The sequence below is a fragment of the Microchirus variegatus genome, assembly GCF_963457635.1.
Source record: "Microchirus variegatus genome assembly, chromosome: 2".
Classification (NCBI taxonomy): Eukaryota; Metazoa; Chordata; class Actinopteri; order Pleuronectiformes; family Soleidae; genus Microchirus; species Microchirus variegatus.
Window position 1 is genome coordinate 41,917,587 of NC_139803.1, and position 23,539 is coordinate 41,941,125.

Consider the following 23,539-nt stretch of genomic DNA (forward strand, 5'->3'; position numbering starts at 1 on the left):
TGGTCAGTTTGTGTCACTGAGGTGAATCCGAACAAAGCATTTCAAAAGCCGAATTTTACAAAATAAGACATTTAAAGATACTGATGATGGCAGCAGTGGATCAACGACTCCTGTGAACTCCTGTGAACTCCTGAGCTAAAATCACAGATTTTCTCTATGCGGTTTGGTGTGGGAGAGTCAATTCCCAGTCCTTAAAAGCCTCTTTTAACAGTGAGATAAAGCTTCTTCAGATGTTCACGATCACCTTTTTTACGTCTCGTCTCCCGCTCAGGCGACTCAGTGGTGCGACGCCGTCTTCTCCACCTCGTCCTCTCCGTCCCCGTCCCCGACCACCTGCCCTCTGGCCTCGTTGCCTCCCATCCCGCCGTCGCGCTTCCAGGACGCTCGCTCCCTGGCGATGGAGCTGGGCGGCGGAGCGCTGCTGGACCTGTGGACGCAGACGGTGGAGCGTTACCAGAGGACGGTGGCGCAGGTCAAACCCCGCTTCCTGCAGCCCGACAGGAACCAGAACCAGAAGGACCAGGGCAGGTCCAAGACGCCGTCGGCCAGCAGCCTGTGGGACCTGATGGGCCCCGAGGGCGAGGGCGACTGGGGGCTGGGGGCCGGAGGCAGCGAGGGGGGGCTGCAGTCGTGGGGGTCGCTGGCGTCGCTGTTCAGGCCGCAGACGTGCTCCACGCTGAAGATCGGAGAAGATAAACAGGGCAGGAACAACGGAGCAGGAGGAGGAGGAGCAGGAGGAGGAGGAGGAGCTGGAGGAGGGAAGTTCCTGCAGAACCTCCTGAATCCTGGGAAGAAGAGCGTGAGTTTGAGAATTTGATGAACCTGAGAGGAATCCTGAGATACATTTCTGTCAAATCAGATTTAAATTGTGTTTTCAACGATATTTAGTATATTAGTAAGTATATTCTTTTCTGCTCATTGTTTTTTTTTTCGTAAATTAAGCATAATTAGTGTTTAATTTCACAAATTTACTTGGGAAAACCAACTTAAAGCTTTTGATTTTAACAGTATAACAGTATATTTAGTTTTGAAAAAGTCAAAAGTCATTTTATATATTTATATTTCATGTGTTATGGTTTCATTTGTTAATATTTACTACAATTTTATATTAAAAACATAAAAAAACACAAATAAATAAATAAAACAAACTGAAAATTTGATGAAAATTTGCCGTCAAAACCGAAACTGAACTGAAAAAGACCTTAAATGTGTTATTATTTTATATATAATGTATTATTTATTATATATATGTATTATAATATATAGCGTAGGTTTTGTTCTTACTTAAGAAGAAAACTTGACGTAAAAAAAAACAACGTTAGCTCTCATTAGCGACGTTTTTCTGCCGCAACAGGAAACAGTTTCCAGTCAAAAACGATGAAAACATCGCAGCGTTTATCAGATAAAGAGTCAAATTGTTCCCTCAGGACTTAATTCTGCGTTTGCTAACTTTAACGTTCGTGTCCCTTCAGCCCACAGAGGCTCCGCCCCCTGCCAAGCCTCCCAGACGGCGTCACCCGAGCTTCGACCTCCAGGCGTTGCTAGCGCCGCGTAGAGGCGCGGCCACGCCCAAGCTTGCCGAGTCGCCGGTGGGCGGGGCCAGTCGCAACTCGCCCATGTCGTGGCTGGGGAGGCGGGCGTTGGCCGACCCGGTGGTCGCGACCGGTATGGCGGCGGCTCTTCCTGGATGGGTTAGCGGTGGTGGCGGCGGCGGCGGCGGCGGCGGCAGTGGCGGAGGTGGAGGTGCAGGAGGTGGAGTGTTGATCCGAGGAGTGGAGGTCAGCAGCAAGGAGGTGGTGGACCACACGGGGTCGCCGCGGCAACACGTCCTGCTGGGGAGGACGGAGAGGGAGACGGGGACGGACAGAGCCGGCAACACTCCACAAAGGTGTCTTTAAATGTCCTTCTTTGTTGCGTCCGACTCTCCAAACCAAACCAAATCTACTGCTTTGTCCTCTACATGAGGGGGACGGGGGACAGCTGAGAGACAAGCAACCGTCAACAACGAAATAACGGAAACTAAAATTGAAATAAGCACCTTTTCGGTAACTGAAATAAAAATAAAACTACGAAACTACGATAACTAACTGAAACTGAATTGTGTGTTTACAAAACTAGCTAAAAATAACTAGAACTAGCTAATAAAAATAACCAAAACTAGCTTAAAAATAATGAAAACTATCTCAAAATAACTAAAACTAGCTAAAAAATAACCAAAACTAGGGGAAATAACTAAAACTAGCTAAAAAAATTTTAGCTAAAAATAGCAAAAATAACAAAACTAGCTAAAAATTACCAAAACTAGGGAAAATAACTGAAACAAGCTAAATTAACTAAAACTAGCTACGAATATCTAAAACTAGCTAAAAAAAAACAACTAAAACAAGCAAAAATATCTAAAAATAACAAAAAAATAACCAAACTAGTGAAAATAACTAAAACAAGCTAAAGAAAATAACCAAAACTAGCTAAAAAGAACCAAAACTAGCTAAAAAATGACCAAAACTAGGGAAAAATAACTAAAACTAGCTACGAATATCTAAAACTAGCTGAAAAAGTAACTAAAAGAAACTTAAAATAACTAAAACTAACTAAAAAATAACCAAAACTAGTGCAAATAACTAAAGCTAGCTAAAAATATCCACTAGCTAAACTCACTCAAACTAGACAAAATAACTCAAACTAGCTAAAAAAAACAAAAAAATAACTAGCTATAAATAACCAAAACTAGCAAAAAGATGCCAAAATGTTGTGTCATGTTGTTTTTTGTTTGCCTTATTTTATTATATTTAATTTTTTGCTGCATAAATCATTTACATATCAAACAAAGACTTTTACTTTGAAACAGAAAAGTTTGAAAAAAAGAAAGCAGAAGAACATATTTTGGACAATTCTACAACAATAAAATCAAAACTAATTTAATCTTTATTATTATTATTATTATTATTTAAATGAATAAAAGTTGTTTTTAACTGCACATAAACGTGATTTAACGTCTTTTTCCCTGTCCTTCAGTAAACTGTACCTGCTCTGGTGCAGGATGCTCAGCTCAGAGCGTCAGTACGTGGCCGTGCTCAGAGGCGTAGAGGATCTCTACCTCCCCCTGCTGGAGCTCTCAGACACACCGGCCTCCATCAGAGCCAAGGCCGACTCGCTCTTCCCTAACTGGGCCGGACTGAGCGCCTTCCACGCGCAGAACCTGCTCCCGGCCATGGAGGGCGCTCTCGTGCAGAGTCTGCTGCAGCAGGACTGCTTCAGTAAATATGTGAGTGGCTTTTTATACATTAAATAGATATTTTTTCCCCTTTTAATTAATAAAAATTATCTTTTGTGTGCAAAACATAAATTAATCAGAATTTAATTCATTTTTTTGGGGCAAAGGACGAAGGTTTTTGGCTCCAAATTTAATTTTTTTGCCGATGACTCGGCATTTAGTTCATTTTTGGAGGAAAACAATAACATTTAAGGTTAAAAAGATGAATTACTGTTTTTAAACTTCGCAAGAATGAGGATAAAAAAGGCAAAATAAAGCAAATTAAATGTGATTTTCTTTTGGCTGAAAAAACAATGTTTTCTGGTCAAATTTCTTCTCGTCAATGGCAAAATTAATAGAAAATTTACTTTTGGAAGGAGAGTTTTCTATAAACTGCGCATTTTATAAAGAGAAAATATCAAATAACTTCATAAATAATATAAATTAATCAGCATTTAATTCATTTTTAGGGCAGAGGACGAAGGTTTTTGGCAGGAAACGTCATTTTTGACACTGACGACTCAGCATTTACTTAATTTTTGGAAGGAAAACAATAAAACTTAAGGTTAAAAAGATAAATTAAGTACAGTTTTTAAACCTTGCAAGAATGAGGATGTGTGTAATTTGAAAAAAGGCAAATAAAGCAAATTAAATGTGAATTTTTGTCAGAAAAAAAATAATATTAGCATAATTTCCGAGTTTATTTGTCACATTTCGTCAATGGCAAATTGAATAGAAAATGTAACTTTTGGAAGGAGAGTTACTTTATATTAAGATAAATATCAAATAACTTAATAAATAAAATAAGAGGACATTTTTTGGCTCCAAATGTCATTTTTGACAGCGATGACTCAGCATTTAGTTCATTTTTGCAAGGAAAACAATAAAAATTAAGGTTAAAAAGACAAATTAAATACAGTTTGTGTGTGAAATGAGAAAAAAAGGTGAAATAAAGCGAATAAAATGTGAATTTTTGTCCCAAAAACACAATGTTTTATGGTCACATTTCTTCTCGTCGACGGCAAAATTAAAAGAAATATGAAATAACTTCATAAATGTTAAATATCAGCTTGTTTTATGTTAATATTCTTTATTTTCTGACGCTCAGAGGGAGCAGTTTCTACAATATTCCCACTACATCAGGACCAAACCAGACCTGGACTCTGCTCTGGTCACTCAGGCCGCTGAATTCTTTAAGGTAAGTTTTAAATTAATGTTAAATATGTTCAAATGTCAAATTTAACACACACAAAAGTCTTGTGTTTGTGGACAACTGCAGTGTTGTTTCTTAATTTGCAGTAAACTGCAAATAATTACAGTTATTTTGGTAAAAAATGACATTTTCTGGTTAAAATAAGCCCAAAACGACAGCTTGCGTCTTTAAAAACAAACAAACTTTCCTCTCTCTGTGAATGTGTGAGTGTGAAACACAATGAAAGTTTGCGGTGATTTAAAAAAAAAACGAGGCGTTTTCACTTAAGAGTTAATTACAGCGTTTAACGTCGACGAGGAAAAGCCAATTAAAGGCGGATTATTGAGGAGGTAATCTGAGCCTCACGTGAGGAGGAGGAGGAGGTGTGGCTGTGAGGAGTGTCCAGCAGGGGGCAGTGTGAGCCGACACAGCAGCAGATTGCAGGTTTATGGACAATGATGATGATGATGATGATGATGATGATGATGATGATGATGATTGTTATGGAGCAGCATGTGTTTGATTGAAGTGTTTAGTTTTTTTTTGACCAGTAAATTGTAGAATAAAATCCTTTAAGATTAAAACAATAATTAGACAAATTAAACGAGTATGAAATTAAACCTGAGAGCGAAAAAAAAAAAAAAGGAAAGAAAAAACCTCTGCCTGGGTATTGATTTTCTTGCAGTTTGTTAGTAGATTGTTTTTCTGTGAATGAGGACATTTTAAACAGTTTTCCTGTTAATGTATGATGTAAATGTTCTTAAGCACATTTACATAGAAACTGTACTAAACATCAGTCACAATTATCAGAATAATCAGAATAATCATCTTTATCAAAGGTGTAATTTAGCTTTTACTGCAGTTTTATGACGACGGTGGAGCTGAATTTGACTTTATTTGTGTTTTCAACACACTAGAATTGAACAAAAATGACACTTAGGACACTTTAAATTGACTGTAGGACAAATGAGATCGACTGTGAGACACTTTAAATTGACTGTAGGACACTTTAAATTGACTGTAGGACACTTTAAATTGACTGTAGGACACTTGAGACACTTTAAATTGACCGTAGGACACTTTAAATTGACTGTAGGACACTTGGGACACTTTAAATTGACCGTAGGACACTTAAGATTGACTGTAGGGCACTTGAGACACTTTAAATTGACCGTAGGACACTTTAAATTGACCGTAGGACACTTGGGACACTTTAAATTGACCGTAGGACACTTTAAATTGACTGTAGGACACTTGGGACACTTTAAATTGACCGTAGGACAATTTAAATTGACTGTAGGACACTTAGGACACTTTAAACTGACTGTAGGACACTTGAGACACTTTAAATTGACCGTAGGACACTTTAAATTGACTGTAGGACACTTGGGACACTTTAAATTGACCGTAGGACACTTTAAATTGACTGTAGGACACTTGGGACACTTTAAATTGACCGTAGGACAATTTAAATTGACTGTAGGACACTTAGGACACTTTAAACTGACTGTAGGACACTTGAGACACTTTAAATTGACCGTAGGACACTTTAAATTGACTGTAGGACACTTGGGACACTTTAAATTGACCGTAGGACAATTTAAATTGACTGTAGGACACTTAGGACACTTTAAACTGACTGTAGGACACTTGAGACACTTTAAATTGACTGTAGGACACTTTAAATTGACCGTAGGGCACTTTAAATTGACTGTAGGACACTTAGGACACTTAAAACTGACTGTAGGACACTTTGACTGTAGGACACTTGGGACACTTTAAACTGACTGTAAGACACTTAAAACTGACTGTAAGACACTTAAAACTGACTGTAAGACACTTTAAATTGACTGTAGGACACTTTAACTTGACCATAGGACACGTAGGACACTTTAAATTGGCTGTAGGACAGTTTAAATTGACTGTGAGACACAAGATGATTTAAATTGACTATAGGACACTTTAAATTGACTGTGAGACACTAAAATGACTGTAGGACATCATCACTATCTTCTTGTCTTTGTCTCGTCCTCAGTCCAAACTCCCGTCCTCGTCCCCTCTGTCCCCCCTCGCCTTCCCTCACTGTCTCCAGGCGCCGACTCAGCGTCTGGACCAGTACTGCGAGGCCCTGGAGGAGCTGGGAGGGATAAACCCCGCCTCTGACTCCGCCCTCTCCATCCTGAGACACGCCCAGCGACACGGCGAGGACCTCAGGGCCAGTGACCTCATCACAGGATGTCCGGTGAGAACGTTTCCATGTTTCCATGTTTCTATGTGATGCTTTTCGCTCTCAAACAGAACCTCATTCACATTTTGCCTCATTTTTCCTCTTCCACTGAATGAAGAGATGCAGCTTTTTTCATTAAAACCATCGTCTTTAAAGAGAAGAATCAAACATTATTGGTTCAGATTTTGGAAAGTTCAGTGAGCCGAGTTCACTCTTAATAGTTCTGGATTATTTTACACCTTTGGACACAAAGAGAGACGTTTATTATTTACTTAGAGACAGAGTTCAAATTTAAATATCATTAATTTACAGGCAGGTTCTGCAGGTTCAAGAATCTTTTTATCTTAACTCATGATTATTTTATAAAACCATGTTCTTAAATGTCTTGTTTACACAAACCAAATAAATTTATTTTTTATATGAAGCAAAGAAACCCGGAAAATGACGCGCGTGACGTCATGTTTGCGTGCCGTGACACCGGAGTCTAGGCACCGTTTAGCAGTTAGCTCCGGTTAGCTGCGTTAGCTAGTTTAGCGCCGTTAGCGCGCCTACAGTGGAACTGGAGCGGTCTGTTTATTATTAAACGAATAGAGCAGCGCTACGAATGACCAGCGTGCCTGTGTGACTGCGTATGTGTGCGTCTGTTTTTAAAGTTTAGCGCTACTTTAGCGACTAATTTTATCAATCGGGAGTCACGTAAACATCACGCCGCGCGCGTCTTTTTCCAGTCAGTCGTCATGGAAACGCGTCATGCGTTAACGTGCGTTAACGTTAATGCGCCCAGTGCTAATATATATATATATATATGTATATATATTAGCGCTGGGCACGTTAGCGGCGGTTAACGGCGTCAAAGCATAGTGCGTTTCCATGACGACTGACCGGAAATAAAACGTCATGTTTACAAGATTGTTAAAATGAGTCTGGCCGTGTTTTAGTCTGATACCGGTGCCAAAGAATGGAATGCGTTAACGCGCGTTAGCGTTGACGCCGTTAACGTCGCCCCACCACTTGTTTTTAAACTTATAGTTGGCGGTCAAAATGACCCCGCGGGGCAACTTGAGCTTCACGTATGGTCAGTAGGGGGCGGTCAAGTGAAGAAAAGTCCAACCGTGACAGGGTCAGCTTCGATACTTGACCTAATTTCAAAATAAAGGCGTTTGTTTGGATATGATAAAAAAAAAACTGAACATAATAATGATGGAAAAATAAATCCGTAAATATCAAAAACAAACATTTAAGAGGCTGGTCGTGACGAATGTTTCGCACACACACACACACACACACACACACACACACACACACACACACACACACACACACACACACACACACACACACACACACACACACACACACACACACACACACACACACACACACACACACACACACACCTTTTGGGGGCGGGGTCAGATTCCAGCAGCACAAACACTCTCAGTGATCCTCTTCAAACGATGCTGCAACCGCTTTAAACTACAGTGGGATAAAGTGCAGGTGTGTGTGTGTTTGTGTGTGTGTGTGTGCGTGTGTGTAGGTGTGGATGTGGGTGTTCGTGAAGCATCACTTACATCACGACCCACTCGTCTCTAGAGGTGTAAAAATAAAGTCCCGTCACCGGCAGCTGGTAAATTTGAGCTTGTTTTTTTTTCGCAGTTTAATTTCACAGCGGGAGCCGAGTTCCTGTGTTCGCCGTCCTCCACTTTTGTTGTTCCCCCCCCGACCCCCCTCCCCCAACCACCACCACCCTCGTCTTTGTACGGCGCGTTGCGTAAGCGCCCGTCGTGGTTGGAGCCGCGGCCGCCTCGCGGAAAAAGTCTCAACCCCTGCAATTTGACGCGAACAATAAAGTCCCGATGTTACAAAAGGCGTCGAGTCAGTGGGTTAATTAGAGCCGAGATCCGACAGACGAGAGGGAGACGTGTCACCACACAAGACATCGTGTCACAACAAAGACGTCTTTGTCTTTCCTTTGACTGAACGACGACGACCAAAGTTGTTGAAAACTGAAAGTTTGATTCATTTGACTCGACAACAAAAGCAATCACAGCTCGCGTCAAAAGACAAACGTGTTTTTGTTTTAACATTTAGACGATGTTATCTGTTGTTCTTCAAAGGAATTATGATTTCAATAACACCTGGAGGGAATCTCGTCAAATCTGGTACAAACGTTCACTTGGACTGCCAAAGATCGTAGATCGAGCTAGCTTTTCCCCGATATCTAAAGAGAATTTAGTACAAACGTCCACTCAACTTGATTGAAACTTCTGTACAATCTTCTACAAATACGTTCACTTGGACTCAAGAAAGAACTGAACAGATTCGGACACCCAAAGATCGTAGATCCACGTAGCTTATTCCCATGTGAATGCGACAACTCAAAGACCTCCAGGCAATCCTTAGAAAATTTGGTACAAACGTTAAATTGGAATGCCAAAGATCGTAGATCGAGCTAGCTTTTCCTCGCTGTAGACACAATATCTCACAAATACCTCCAGAAGAATCCTTAGACAATTTGGTACAAACGTTCACTCAGTGCTAATCTCACGGATCATGAAAACTTGATGGAAACTTCTGTAAAATCTTCTACAAATACGTTCACTTGGACTCAAGAAAGAACTGAACAGATTCGGACACCCAAAGATCGTAGATCCACGTAGCTTATTCCCATGTGAATGCGACAACTCAAAGACCTCCAGGCAATCCTTAGAAAATTTGGTACAAACATTCACTTTGACTGCCAAAGATCGTTGATCGAGTTAGCTTTTTCCCCGATATCTAGATGCGATATCTCACAAAAACCTCCAGAAGAATCCTTAGACAATTTGGTACAAACGTTCACTCAGTGCTGATCTCACGGATCATGAAAACTTGATGGAAACTTCTGTAAAATCTTCTACAAATACGTTCACTTGGACTCAAGAAAGAACTGAACAGATTCGGACACCCAAAGATCGTAGATCCACGTAGCTTTTCCCCTGTGAACGCGACAACTCAAAGATCTCCAGGCAATCCTTAGAAAATTTGGTACAAATGTTCACTTGGACTCAAGAAAGATCATAGATTGAGTTAGCCTTTTCCCCGCTATAGAGACGATATCGCACAAAGACCTCCAGAAGAATCCTCAGAAAATTTTGTACAAACGTTCACTTGGACTCAAGAAAGAGCGTAGATCAAGTTAGCTTCTTCCCCGCTGTAGACACGATATCGCACAAAGACCTCCAGGGAATCCTTAGAACAAGTGCTGATCTCACAGAACATTAATTCATGATCTTGTAAGAGCAACATCGCAAGAAAACTTAATGGGAACTTCTGTAAAATCTGCTACAAAAACGTTCACTTGGACTCAGATTTTACTGCTAACCCTCGCAAACATAATCTCATATATAACTCCAAGGAATCCTTTGACAATTTGGTACAAATGTTCACTTGGACTCAAGGAAGAATTTAACAGATTTGGACACCCAAAGATTGTAGATCGAGTTAGCTTCACCCCCCCCCGTAGAAAGTTCGGTACAAGCGTTCATTAAGTGCTGATCTCACAGAACATTCAATCTTGATCTTGTAAAGAGCCACATCGCAAAGAAAACTTGAAGGGAACCTCTGTAAAATCTGCTATAATAACGTTCACTTGGACTCGAGAAAGAACTGAACAGATTTGGACAGCCAAAGATCGTAGAGCGAGGTAGCTTCCCCCCCCGTGAACGCGACAACTCAAAGACCTCCAGGCAATCCTTAGAAAATTTGGTACAAACGTTCACTTGGACTCAAGAACTTAACAGATTGTAGTGGTAGAAGGTCAAAAACAAGCCCAGTGTGATCTCACATGAGACCTTAGAACCTCACAAGTACCTCCATGGAATCCTTTTGACAATGTGGTACAAAACGTTCACTTGGTCTCAAAGATGAACTGAAAAAAGACTTTGATTGTTGAAGGTAAAAGGTCAAGGTTCAGCGCTGATCTCACAGAACGTGAATGATCTCGAAAGACACAATCTGGTACAAAAACGTTCACTTGGATTAAGAACGCACCACGAGAGAATCCTTTCAAATTTGGTACCAACGTTCATCTGGACTCTTGAAGGAACTGATGTCCAATACACAACATTTCAAGGACACCTTGAGGGAGCTTTTTGGACGGATTTGGACAGCCAATGACCCCAGATTCACAATTTAAGAAGAATTTCTTTCAAATCTGGCAGAAACGTTCCCTTAGATCCGAGGAACAAATGTTCAAAGTTGGATGACCAAAGCCCAAATGTCAAGGTGACTTATATAAACATGACTGGTTACTGTTTGATTCCAGGTCCCTGTGGCGGAGCGCGGCGAGCTGGTGCGACAGGGCGAGCTGACGGTGTGCGGCGGCGCTCGGAGGAAGCGAGCGGGCGCCAGGAACGTTTTCCTCTACCAGCACGTGGTCATCTTCACCAAGCAGAAGAACCCCGCGCCGGGACGCGTCGCCTACAGCTACAAGCACAGCATCAAGGTGAGCGGCGCTAACGCAACAGCGTCCGTGTAAGACGCTAACGGCTACAAGCAGGTGAAGTCCCGTACAGATCCAGAAGAACGTTCTTCTGGATCTCGTTTACTGACGTTTTCCACCCCCGATTCTCCGTCTCCGCAGACGGGCGAGATGGGTCTGACGCAGAGCGTCGGCGACGACGGCTTGAAGTTCGAAGTGTGGGTGCGTCAGGCTCCGCGGACCAAGGACTGCGTCACGCTGCAGGCGCGCAACAGGGAGGACAAGGAGGCGTGGACGCACGACGTCGCACACCTGCTGTGGACGCACGCCATCAACAACACAGGTGACCTCTGACCCCTGACCCTCTGCTTTAAGTGGTTATATGTTCAAAAATAATACTTTTAAGCAAATGGGCCGAACTTCAACGACAGTAGATGTGTTTAATGTAAGCAAAAATAAATGTTCTTCACTGAAACATCTAAATCATCAAGATCTGATAAGGATTTTTGGAGGCCAACGCCAAATTTCTATCTATGTCTATATATGGATTTGAAGGTTTTTTGATGATTCAATTACGATAAATACATTAAAATCTGACTATTTACAACCAAATCAAGACATTTAAACAAATTCTGGATTAAAAACGTCTTTGAAAAAATTAAATGAATCACTTTAAACATCTAGAAATTATTAATTACCACAAAAAAACACTACAAAAGGGTTCTTCTACAAGGGCTGAGGTTCTACCAGGAACCATTTGCTTCTTTCAAGGGTTCTTGGTAACACTAATCCAGTTCCAGTAAGAACCATTTTGATCCAGAGAACCCTTTAAAGGTGGTGGAACCCTCCAAAAGGGTTCCAGGAGCCAAAGAGGGTTCTCTTATGAGGACAAGCCGAAGAACCTTATATGGTTCTACTTAGCACTTTTATTGTATTTCTAAGAGTGTACACTCTTAATAAATAAGGGTTCCAAAAGGGTCCTTCTACAAGGGCTGAGGTTCTACCTGGAACCATTTGCTTCTGAAAAACCCTTTCCTGAATAAAGGGTTTTAAAGGGGTTCTTGGTGGAACCCTTCAAAAGGGTTCCAGGTGGAACCTTTATAAAAAGGTTCTACCTGGAGCCAAAAAGGGTTCTCCTATGAGGACAAGCCGAAGAACCTTATATGGTTCTACTTAGCACTTTTATTGTATTTCTAAGAGTGTACACTCGTAATAAATAAGGGTTCCAAAAGGGTCCTTCTACAAGGGCTGAGGTTCTACCTGGAACCATTTGCATCTGGGAAACCCCTTTCCTGAATAAAGGGTTTTAAAAGGGTTCTTGGTGGAACCTTTATAAAAGGGTTCTACTTAGTACATTTATTTCTAAGAGTGTTTCCTTTTAAGCTAACGTTGTCACGCTTTGTGTCGCAAACCTGGCAACCTTTTGCTCACAGTGTGACCTTTGACCCCGTCCATTTTCACAGCTCTTAGTCATCGTAAAGCAGGAAGTTTAAAGGCCACGTTGCTAGATCTCAACCTAAAATGTCAGCAGACAAACACACAGTGGAGCTTCTGTTGAATCTGCCGCTCAGACTCAGTTTTTATCTTATTTTTTATTTTTATAGCAGATTCTTCTTCTCGGGAGATAAAAAAATAACCGTTTTCAGATTCCCGTGCATCGGTATCACGTGTCATAGAGTGTATATCCATCGCCGCGCGTCTACGAACGCTCACGTCTCAGCGCCGCGTCCTGCTGCACTCGGTTTAAATGACCGTATCACAGCGTGGACGCTCTGCAGACCCACACATCCACACATCCACACCTCGCTGAGCACTAAACACGCCGCGGTTTCTTTGCCCCCCATTTTTAAAATAAAAGCACATGAAGAAAATCACCCCATAGTCCAATTTCCTCCTCTGTTTTTGTTTTCATTTAAACCCGCAGAATTGTGCCTGAAGGAGTCTCTGTGCATGGGCATCTCCAGCAAACTGCTGCTGCTGGACGCGACGGGCGGGCCGGGCTCAGAGCTGGACTCCATCTACAGCCTCAACGACAGAGGTACAACACACGGATGTGACCGTTTTTTGGTGTAAAACGATTGTTTTTAAGGTCTGAAACTAAAGATTTACGAAGCTCTCTCTCGCTCTCTCGCTCTCCTGCTGAAAAGTCCATAGAGAAAATGAGCGATTTTTACATCGACGCACACAGGAGTTGTTGATCCGCCGCTTGCCTCCATTACGAACTCCCAATCTGACATGTTGTGACTTCTGCGTTTGAAATCCTTTGTTCGGGTTTTCTCCTTAAGTGACGCGAACTTACGACACAAAAAAAAACCGCTGTTTTCCTCTATGGAGTTTGGTGTGAGCGACTTCCATATGTCATTCTTTTTAATCCTCTTTTTAACAGATTATTTCTCTCTTTTTTATTATGTATCGTTATAACGTCAGTTAGAGAAATTGATTTAAAGGTGCATTATGTCATAAATCTAAATCAACTGGCCATAAAATCCTCCTAATATGTCACAGAGACTCAGGAATAATGTTCATATAACAAACTGAACTCACCAACAACAACAGTACAGACAAAATATTTGTTAGTTAGTTAGATAGTTTCGGCATGTGGCGCCACCTACCACCGTCTACCAATCATTGCAGTCTCGGCTGCCGAGCAACCACGGGTTGCCAGTTACGTCAGAAAACGAAAACCTAAAAGCCCTTGGTATTTTGAATGTAGTAACCGTTTTTGGCCACATTCTTACACGTGGCACCTTTAACAATCGGGAGTCACGTAAACATGACGTCGCGCGTGTCAAAAACATGTCACGCGTCAACGTTTGACAGCGCTAAAAAAAAAAAACATAAGCCGAGTCATGCTAGCGCTGTATGGTTGGAAAAGCTCCATTAGTGACAAACACACACAGTAAAATACAACTTAAAATGTGACTTATTAGCGTGAATATCAGACATTAGCCTGTAGACTGCTACAGTTAGCCTAGAACTGTAGCAGTCTGTTATTGTAGTAAACGAAAAGAGCAGCGCTACAAATAACTAGCGCACCCGTGTACTGCGTATGTGTGCCTCTGTTTTTAAAGTTTAGCGTTACTACAGAGACTCATTTTAAAGGTGCATTATGTAATAAATCTAAAGCAACTGGCCATAAAATCCTCCTAATATGTCACAGAGACTCAGGAATAATGTTCATATAACAAACTGAACTCACCAACAACAACAGTACAGACAAAATATTTGCATTAAAAAAAATATATATTTTGCAGACTGCAAATCATGTTTATGTTTTGAAATCATGTTTTGGCGTCATGTGGCGCCACCTACCGCCGTCTACCAATCATTGCAGTCAGTAGAGTCTCAGCTGCCGAGCAACCACGGGTTGCCAGTTACGTCAGAAACCTAAAAGACCTCGGTATTTTGAATATGAACGTAGTAACCGTTTTTGGCCACATTCTTACATATGGCGCCTTTAACTAAATAAAATCCTGTATTTCCTGGTCCTGATGGTCCAAAAATAATGTGTCTAATCACAAAAAAAACCCCTCATTAAAAGGATTGTAAACGTCCGCAACATGGTTCATATCAGAGGAGGAGGAATAAGCAGCGTCTACAGGGTTAAAATGTATTTTTTTTAAAAGTCAAAAACAGTCACTCCCACTCTCTCTTCTATCTGCTCCTCACAGGCCTCACACTTTTGTTGCCCTGGAGCTAAAGTCAGTTCCCCCCATTCATGTACGGGTGCAGCTGCGCATACTGGCCACCAGGTGGCTCGTTGAGCAGCAGCAGCAGCAGCGTTAGCTCAGGGTCTCAATGCATGAATTGTCCTGTGGGACAGAACATGGTGTGAGAAAATCATTGAATGGGACGAGGAGAGGGAAGACGCCGCCTCACCATGACTCCTCCCCCTTTGTCTCTTTATATACTATGTATATATATGTATATGTATATACATATATATATAGATATGTTTATAGGACACAAAATGACGCCTGAATGCAGCACGGCGTCGTTACTGGAACGTAGTGAAGCGAAAAAAGAGACTAGTCTGTCTTTGCACTGCTAGTTACACCGTCTGTTAACCCACACACACACACACACACTACTACACTGTCTCACACACTCACTCACACACACACTGTGTCTCTCTCTCAGTCCACAGTAGCTGCTCAGACTCCTCCTCTGTGGGCAGTCAGAAGGAGGGGGGATCCCCGGCGTCTGGGAGGGACCTCAGGAGAAGCTCCGGCTCAGCCAGTTTCTCACAGGTGGGTTCAATAATAAATAAATACATAAATACATAAAAAAGAAGAAGAAGAAGAAAAAGTCTCCTCACTTGAACTCTCTCAGCGGTGAATCCACAACATCTGTGATAGGAGCATCTTAAAGCTGAGCTTTTATTCTGAAAATACAAAATACAACCTGATTCAAATCGACTGTGTTGACAGTTAACCTAAAGTCCAGGCTCCGTTTACCAGTTAGCTCCTTTTTAGCGCCGGTTAGCGCGCCTACAGTGTAACTGGAGCGGTCTGTTTATTGAAGGAAAAGAGCAGCGCTACAAATAACTAGCGTACCTGTGTAACTGCGTACGTGTGTATCTCTGTTTTTAAAGTTTAGCGTTACTTTAGAGACTCATTTTAACAAATCGGGAGCTAACGTTGACGCCGTTAAACGCCGTTGACGCGTTAACATTAGACAGCACTAATTAAAACACTGCTGTTGTCATGTAAGATTTGAGCCAGGTTTGAGGAGTAAACGTCACGTAAAATATCTCCTCGCATGTATTAAAGCGGACCTAGACAGGAAGTTCCAATTAACGCTGTTTTTGTTGGTGCGTATCTGCGTCATTACCTTGTTTACGAAGCCCTGAAGGTTCTAAACAAACAGTTCGGGCCACTGCTGAGAACGCTGTGTTTTATTGTAATCTCGGGGCTCAGCGAGATCTCTGAAAAAAACCCGGTCCGGTTACGTAAACAACATTTCTACTGAACAGCAGATCCTCCTGCTCTGGGCACTAGTCCGGGCACATCCGGTTGCGTACACTGAACCGCAGAAGAAGAAGAACGTCCGTTGTGGAGCGACATCGTCTTCTGACTCCGGGAGTCGTGGCGACGCCATTCTTAAACACTGTTAAAACAATGTTTTGATAATGAGTCGCAGTGCATCCACCGTTCCAGAGGGGGGAGCTGCGCTTCTGAGAGCTGACGTGCTAATTACGTCACTTCCAGGTATTGGCCGATCACAAGACAGTTGGGAAAGCTCTCGTTGGCTGACCAATCACAACACCATTCTGTCTTCTGGGGGTGAGATTTCGGTCTGAAAAAAAGCGAAACTGAAGAGAGCTTCAGTGAGGAGAGATTTCTATCGGCTCGTTTGCAGCAACTAGGAGGTTTTTGACCATAAAAACAAGTTAATGTATGTAAGTAGACCTCCATAACTCACATATATGTGCGATAGGATCACTCTATGGGAGCTTTAAGCCTCAAAGAAGACGAAGAAGAAGTAACGCGGGTTTTTGTTTTCCGTCTGAAGACGTTTTTAAGGCACTTTGGCCTGATTTTGAGCGCCAATTTTCAATTACTTACATATAAATTTGACGCCGTTAACAGCCCAGCACTAATATATATGTAGAAATCCACGTGTGAGGGAGTACATTTGTCATTTTCTAAACCACCACTTTATTAGGTACGTCTTCTAAACCCGCTTGTAACTGAAACTAAACAACGAAAAGGGAGTAAATAAGCAGCAAGTTCACTGCGTGGACACGGAGAAGAAGAAGAATGAGTGGATTGTTTCAGGAAATGATAACAGATATGAAAAAGCCTTGACACAGTTTGAGCTGCAGCAGCAGCAGCAGCAGCAGAGTGAGCGTACTTTACTGTAAATTACTGCTGATTATGAAAAGGAAACATTTCAGGAATCTGAGGTCAACGACCGTGTGATTGCAACATCTCCAGACTCTCCAGACTCTCCAGACTCTCCAGTCCAGCTGGGAAACCTTTTGTAGCACGACGTGCCGTCTTTGTTCGACTCTCCTGTCCAACTTTAGCCGTAAAGCACTTTAAAAACAACCACAGTAGATGCATTATTATCTTGTTTTTATGTGTCTCACAGTGTAATGAAGGCAAACTTTGCCCCAAAATCATTTCTGTGAGTGTGAACCTGCACCAGAACTCAAAATTCAGGAGCCTTTTTTTTATAGTTTTTCTTCATTTGTTCCCATTGAAAGTTCCGTCTATTTCCCAAATCTCCCAAATTTTCCTTGTTTTTCTGTCGAGAGAGTCTCTGAGTGACAAATGTAGTTGTGACTTCGCACGTTCACACAACCATTGAGATTCCGCTAATTTGCGCTAGGTTGCGCGTTGACAACCGGACGTTCAATTCACTCATGTATTCCGTACTTGATCATCTAGGATACAGATATTTGCACTTTTTGGCATCAGGAGAAACCTGGACGACGATTTTTCCGTATTTTAAATACAGTCTATGAAACACGGGGGTAGGACTTTGCGTTCTGGTCTCTTCTAGAGACGCATTTCCACCGAGTGGAAACAGGTCGGTTTGGTACAGAACGGTACGGATTAGCGCTAAAAAAAAGCAGCATCAAACGTTCTATTCTTTGGCACCGGTATCAGGGTACGGCCAGACTCATTTTAACAACCGGGAGTCACTTAAACATGACGTCACGCGCGTCTTTTTCCGCTCAGTCGCCATGGTAACACACCATGCGTTAGCGTTGATAGCATTAATGTGCCCAGCGCTATAAGAGCAGCTATATATATTAGGTTAACGCATGACGTGTTTCCAGGACGACTGACCAGAAAAGATGCGCTTGAAGTCATCTTTATGTGCTGCGACACCGCTAACCAGTTAGCTCCGTTAGCTGCATTAGCTAGCTTAGCGCCGTTAGCGCGCCTACAGTGGAACTGGAGCGGCCTGTTTATTATTAAAGGAAAAGAGCAGCGCTACAAATAACCAGCGTACCCGCGCACTGCGTACGCGTGCCTCTGTTTTTAAAGTTTAGCGTTACTTTGGAGACTCATTTTATACAACACGGAGTCACGGTCGGTCGTCATGGAAACGCGTCATGCGTCAACATTGATGCCGTTCAGCTCTTTTCGTTTAATAAACAGACCGCTCCAGTTTGACTGTAGACGCACTAACGGTGCTAAAGGAGCTAGCGGAGCTGGTAAACGGTGCCTTGACTCTGGTGGCGTGACGTCACGCGCGTCAATTCCCGATCGGCTAATGCACGCGAATGCGTTAACGTGCGTTAGCATTGACGCTGTTAACCGCCATTAACGCGTTAATGGTGCCCAGCACTAATATAAAAAGAAGCTGTCGTGATGAAACTGACGCGGTTTAATCGAGATTTGCGATTTTTACACAAAAACAACATTTAGCGCATTTCTGTGCGTTGGTGAGGAATGCGTTCGTCTTCTCAAACAACATCAGTACCTGAATGGCACGATCATGATAGAGTTTAAATGAATTTGCTCTGCCTACACACACACACACACACACACACACACACCGTACACACACACACACACACACACACACACCGTACACACACACACACACACACACAATCCCTCAATCTCCTTATCTAGCAAACAGAAAATGACAGATTGGCAAACAGACTGTGCGGCGAGCAGATTGACAGACAGACGGACACACGCGGCACAAACAGATAGGGCAAACACACACAGACAGCGATATGCACATATTCAACAACAGAGGGAGGGTTCACACACACACACACACACACACACACACACACACACACTGGGTATGTACGCATGCTTAAGCACAGAATCTACGATGTGACTGTTTCTGTTTCCTCTCCTCAGAATCAGTCTCCCTCCACGGCCGTGTAACTGTTGTCACGACAAAAAAAGTGAGTTACTTTTTTTTTTTTTTTTTTTTAAACGTGCATTTGAAAACACAGTGTAAAAAAAAATAAATTAAAAAAATTAACGTACAGTTTTCAGTCCCATGACTGAGCGACAAAATGAGTCGCTCGGTCATAACTTCATTTCTACCGTGACTCGACAAACTCAACGATTTTGACTCGCACAAGGACAGAAGCTCACAAACCTGCGAGGTTTAGCGCTAAAAAGGTCGAATTTAACGTTAATTTCCTCGCGTGACGGTGAAGTTTATTGTCGCTCAACACTCGTAAGTTGAAGAAAGTAAGAAGAAAGAATGTTTTAGGCTCATTTTACAGCTTCATTAATGCATTAAGTTCTCCGCTACGCAGATGATACTCTCCTCTTCCTCTGACCTGCATTATTGCATTTTTCATGTGATAATTATGTTATTATGTATATTAATATTGAAATGTAGGTTATAGGGTTTGCACTAAATAATTGCACTAAATAATTGCACTAAATAATAGGTTATTATTGATTAAGTTTGTTCACGTTTTTCATGATTGACTCTTTAACACCGAGCTTAAAAAATCCCCAAAGCTGTGTGGTTAATACGTCAAATTTAACATGCGATATCTGGTGTTTGTGTACGACTTTCTTCGTTTTTAAATTGTTAATACACTATTTTAACGCGCAGTAAATTGTAAATAACTGTCAGGATATTGAACGTTATTCTCCACAGTTACTCACGGGACATTAAAACAAGCTATTTTAGGGTTTTTTAGCTTCTTAAATGTGAATATTTTCTTGTTTATTTGCGCTTTATATCAACATAAAACTGAATCATTTTGGTTTTGTGGACAAAATAAATCGTCGTTATTATTATTGTCGAGGTTTGGGAAAACACAGTATCAACATTGTTCCACGTTATGTGGACGATAAACGATGAATTAAAACTTTACAGCTTCATTAATGGATTTAGTTCGCCGCTACGCAGATGACACTCTCCTCTTCTTCTAAACAGCATTATTTAGTTTGTTCATAATGACAATATATTATATTAATATTGCGATGTCGTTTTTAGGTTTGCGCTAAATAATAGGTTATTATTGATCAAGTTTGTTCATGTTTTTTCATGATTTACCCTTCAACACCGAGCGTATCGCAGACGATTTGTGCTATCGGAAAAAAATCCCTAAAGCTTTGTGGCTACTACGTTGATTGGATTTTATACTGTTCGAATTTAACATGCGATATCTGGTGTTTGTGTACAACTTTCTTCATTTTTAAATTGTTAATACACTATTTTAACGTGCAGTAAATTGTAAATAACTGTCAGGATATTGAATGTTATTCTCCACAGTTACTCACGGGACATTAAAACAAGCTATTTTAGGGGTTTTTAGCTTCTTAAATGTGAATATTTTCTCGTTTCTTTGCTCTTTATAACAACATAAAACAACATAAAACTGAATCATTTTGGTTTTGTGGACAAAATAAATCGTCGAGGTTATTATTGTCGAGGTTAAGTTACAACTTTACAGCTTCATTAATGGATTTAGTTCGCCGCTACGCAGATGACACTCTCCTCTTCTTCTAAACAGCATTATTTAGTTTGTTCATAATGACAATATATTATATTAATATTGCGATGTCGTTTTTAGGTTTGCGCTAAATAATAGGTTATTATTGATCAAGTTTGTTCATGTTTTTTCATGATTTACCCTTCAACACCGAGCGTATCGCAGACGATTTGTGCTATCGGAAAAAAATCCCTAAAGCTTTGTGGCTACTACGTTGATTGGATTTTATACTGTTCGAATTTAACATGCGATATCTGGTGTTTGTGTACAACTTTCTTCATTTTTAAATTGTTAATACACTATTTTAACGTGCAGTAAATTGTAAATAACTGTCAGGATATTGAATGTTATTCTCCACAGTTACTCACGGGACATTAAAACAAGCTATTTTAGGGGTTTTTAGCTTCTTAAATGTGAATATTTTCTCGTTTCTTTGCTCTTTATAACAACATAAAACAACATAAAACTGAATCATTTTGGTTTTGTGGACAAAATAAATCGTCGAGGTTATTATTGTCGAGGTTAAGTTACAACTTTACAGCTTCATTAATGGATTTAGTTCGCCGCTACGCAGATGACACTCTCCTCTTCTTCTAAACAGCATTATTTAGTTTGTTCATAATGACAATATATTATATTAATATTGCGATGTCGTTTTTAGGTTTGCGCTAAATAATAGGTTATTATTGATCAAGTTTGTTCATGTTTTTTCATGATTTACCCTTCAACACCGAGCGTATCGCAGACGATTTGTGCTATCGGAAAAAAATCCCTAAAGCTTTGTGGCTACTACGTTGATTGGATTTTATACTGTTCGAATTTAACATGCGATATCTGGTGTTTGTGTACAACTTTCTTCATTTTTAAATTGTTAATACACTATTTTAACGTGCAGTAAATTGTAAATAACTGTCAGGATATTGAATGTTATTCTCCACAGTTACTCACGGGACATTAAAACAAGCTATTTTAGGGTTTTTTAGCTTCTTAAATGTGAATATTTTCTCGTTTCTTTGCTCTTTATAACAACATAAAACAACATAAAACTGAATCATTTTGGTTTTGTGGACAAAATAAATCGTCGAGGTTATTATTGTCGAGGTTAAGTTACAACTTTACAGCTTCATTAATGGATTTAGTTCGCCGCTACGCAGATGACACTCTCCTCTTCTTCTAAACCGCATTATTTAGTTTTTTCATAATAACAATATATTATATCAATATTGCGATGTCGGTTTGAGGTTTGCGCTAAATAATAGGTTATTATTGATTAAGTTTGTTCATGTTTTTTCATGATTTACCCCATAACACCGAGCGTATCGCAGACGATTTGTGCTATCGGAAAAAAATCCCTAAAGCTTTGTGGCTACTACGTTGATTGGATTTTATACTGTTCGAATTTAACATGCGATATCTGGTGTTTGTGTACAACTTTCTTCATTTTTAAATTGTTAATACAATATTTTAACACACAGTAAATTGTAAATAACTGTCAGGATATTGAACATTATTCTCCACAGTTACTCACACGACATTAAAACAAGCTAATTTGGGTTTTTTAGCTTCTTAAATGTGTATATTTTCTCATTACTTTGCTCCTTATAACCAAATAAAATCATTAAAACCTATTGATCGATTATAAAAATAATTGTTTTTCAACTTTTCCCCTCCTCCCCCAATCAGAAACTGGACGATTCAAACATCTCTATTCCACCTGTGGCCAAACTGGACTTCAGGGACCTGAACACATGATTGACTCCACCTTCACCTCTGAAAACAAACAGCAGATTAGTGGCAGCAGCTTTTTTTTAACGGCACGACGAGCACCGGGGCCAGCGGGGGGCTCTCTGCACTCCGCCATTTTGGATCTGCCAGTCTCAGTTTCTGGCAGAGTCATTGACACCAGAGGCACTTCAGCCACACAGAGCTGCCATTGTCTGCCCTGCAGCTTCCCCACTAGGCCAAACCACTTGGTCTGAACCACTGACTGCACGGGGCGAGGGGGGGGCGGACGGGCGGACGGTACACCCACACCCCCCCCCCCCTCCCCGAATCAACGCATCACACATGCACCAGCATCTGATAATAAACAGGAAGTCATATTCGGGGGCCGTAAATCCATCGCAGGATTGCAGATTTAGAATGTATTATGTACTTTGTCATTTTCACATCGCCGAGCGGCAAACGACTGGAGATTTGTTTCCCTGCCTCTGTGTGTGTGTGTGTGTGTGTGTGGCATAGCCTAGGTGTGATTGCATCTATGTAAATGAGGCAGGGGTGGTGTGAGCACGCACACACACACACACACACACACACACACACACACATGCAGTCATTCTTATTGTTACAGGACAGTGGAGACACTGTTCGCGTCCACATGCTCGCACATTCTCACTGCGGCCATTTCAGAGAGGTCGCGGCGGCGGCGGCTAAATCAACGACGGGCTACGAAGGTTACGGCCGAGCACGTAGAGTTACGCGCTAGCCTCGACGACACACACACACACACACACACACACACACACACACACAGCATCATAACCTATATGTGTTTGTCTAAGCTAAAGGAAAACAAACCAAACTATATATTGTATTTAATCTTCTTTAAAGTGTGTTTACACTCGTTGATTGGTGTACTCTGAGTTCCTTAAATGACCTTTTTAACCGGATACCTTTTCAGTATAAGATGCTATAATTGTGTATTCCCAAAAAAAAAAAAAAAAAAAAAAATGGGTGTCTGTGCAATGATGTCGATGTTGTGTACAAAGAGGTATTGTCGTTACGTTTGGCTCTGGTGTGCACAGCCGGGACAAAGGTGGATCTGTGTATGTGCCACATATAGAATCCGGTTTTACTGGTTCGGTCCTCGTCGCTCCCGGAAAACATGAATCGCATCCGATTGTCCTCCGTGAAATTTGATCAAATCTGACTTCACAAAGAAAGTTGCCCCCCCCACCCCCCCGCCC

The 23,539-nt window shown here is 41.2% G+C and overlaps 1 protein-coding gene across 1 annotated transcript in view; it reads left to right on the forward strand.

The window, feature by feature from the left end:
• The window catches only part of arhgef40 (Rho guanine nucleotide exchange factor (GEF) 40), a 60,672-nt gene extending 37,879 nt beyond the window's left edge, over window positions 1-22,793 (forward strand). The window contains exons 17-27 of the mRNA XM_083910185.1: window positions 272-799; window positions 1,473-1,888; window positions 3,016-3,265; window positions 4,362-4,451; window positions 6,481-6,687; window positions 10,979-11,158; window positions 11,297-11,477; window positions 13,059-13,172; window positions 15,275-15,384; window positions 18,970-19,016; window positions 22,257-22,793. Of these exons, the coding sequence (XP_083766311.1) occupies window positions 272-799; window positions 1,473-1,888; window positions 3,016-3,265; window positions 4,362-4,451; window positions 6,481-6,687; window positions 10,979-11,158; window positions 11,297-11,477; window positions 13,059-13,172; window positions 15,275-15,384; window positions 18,970-18,996 (2,103 nt within the window). The 3' untranslated portion in view covers window positions 18,997-19,016; window positions 22,257-22,793. The remainder of the gene's footprint in view (window positions 1-271; window positions 800-1,472; window positions 1,889-3,015; window positions 3,266-4,361; window positions 4,452-6,480; window positions 6,688-10,978; window positions 11,159-11,296; window positions 11,478-13,058; window positions 13,173-15,274; window positions 15,385-18,969; window positions 19,017-22,256) is intronic.
• The last annotated feature ends 746 nt before the right edge of the window (window positions 22,794-23,539 follow it).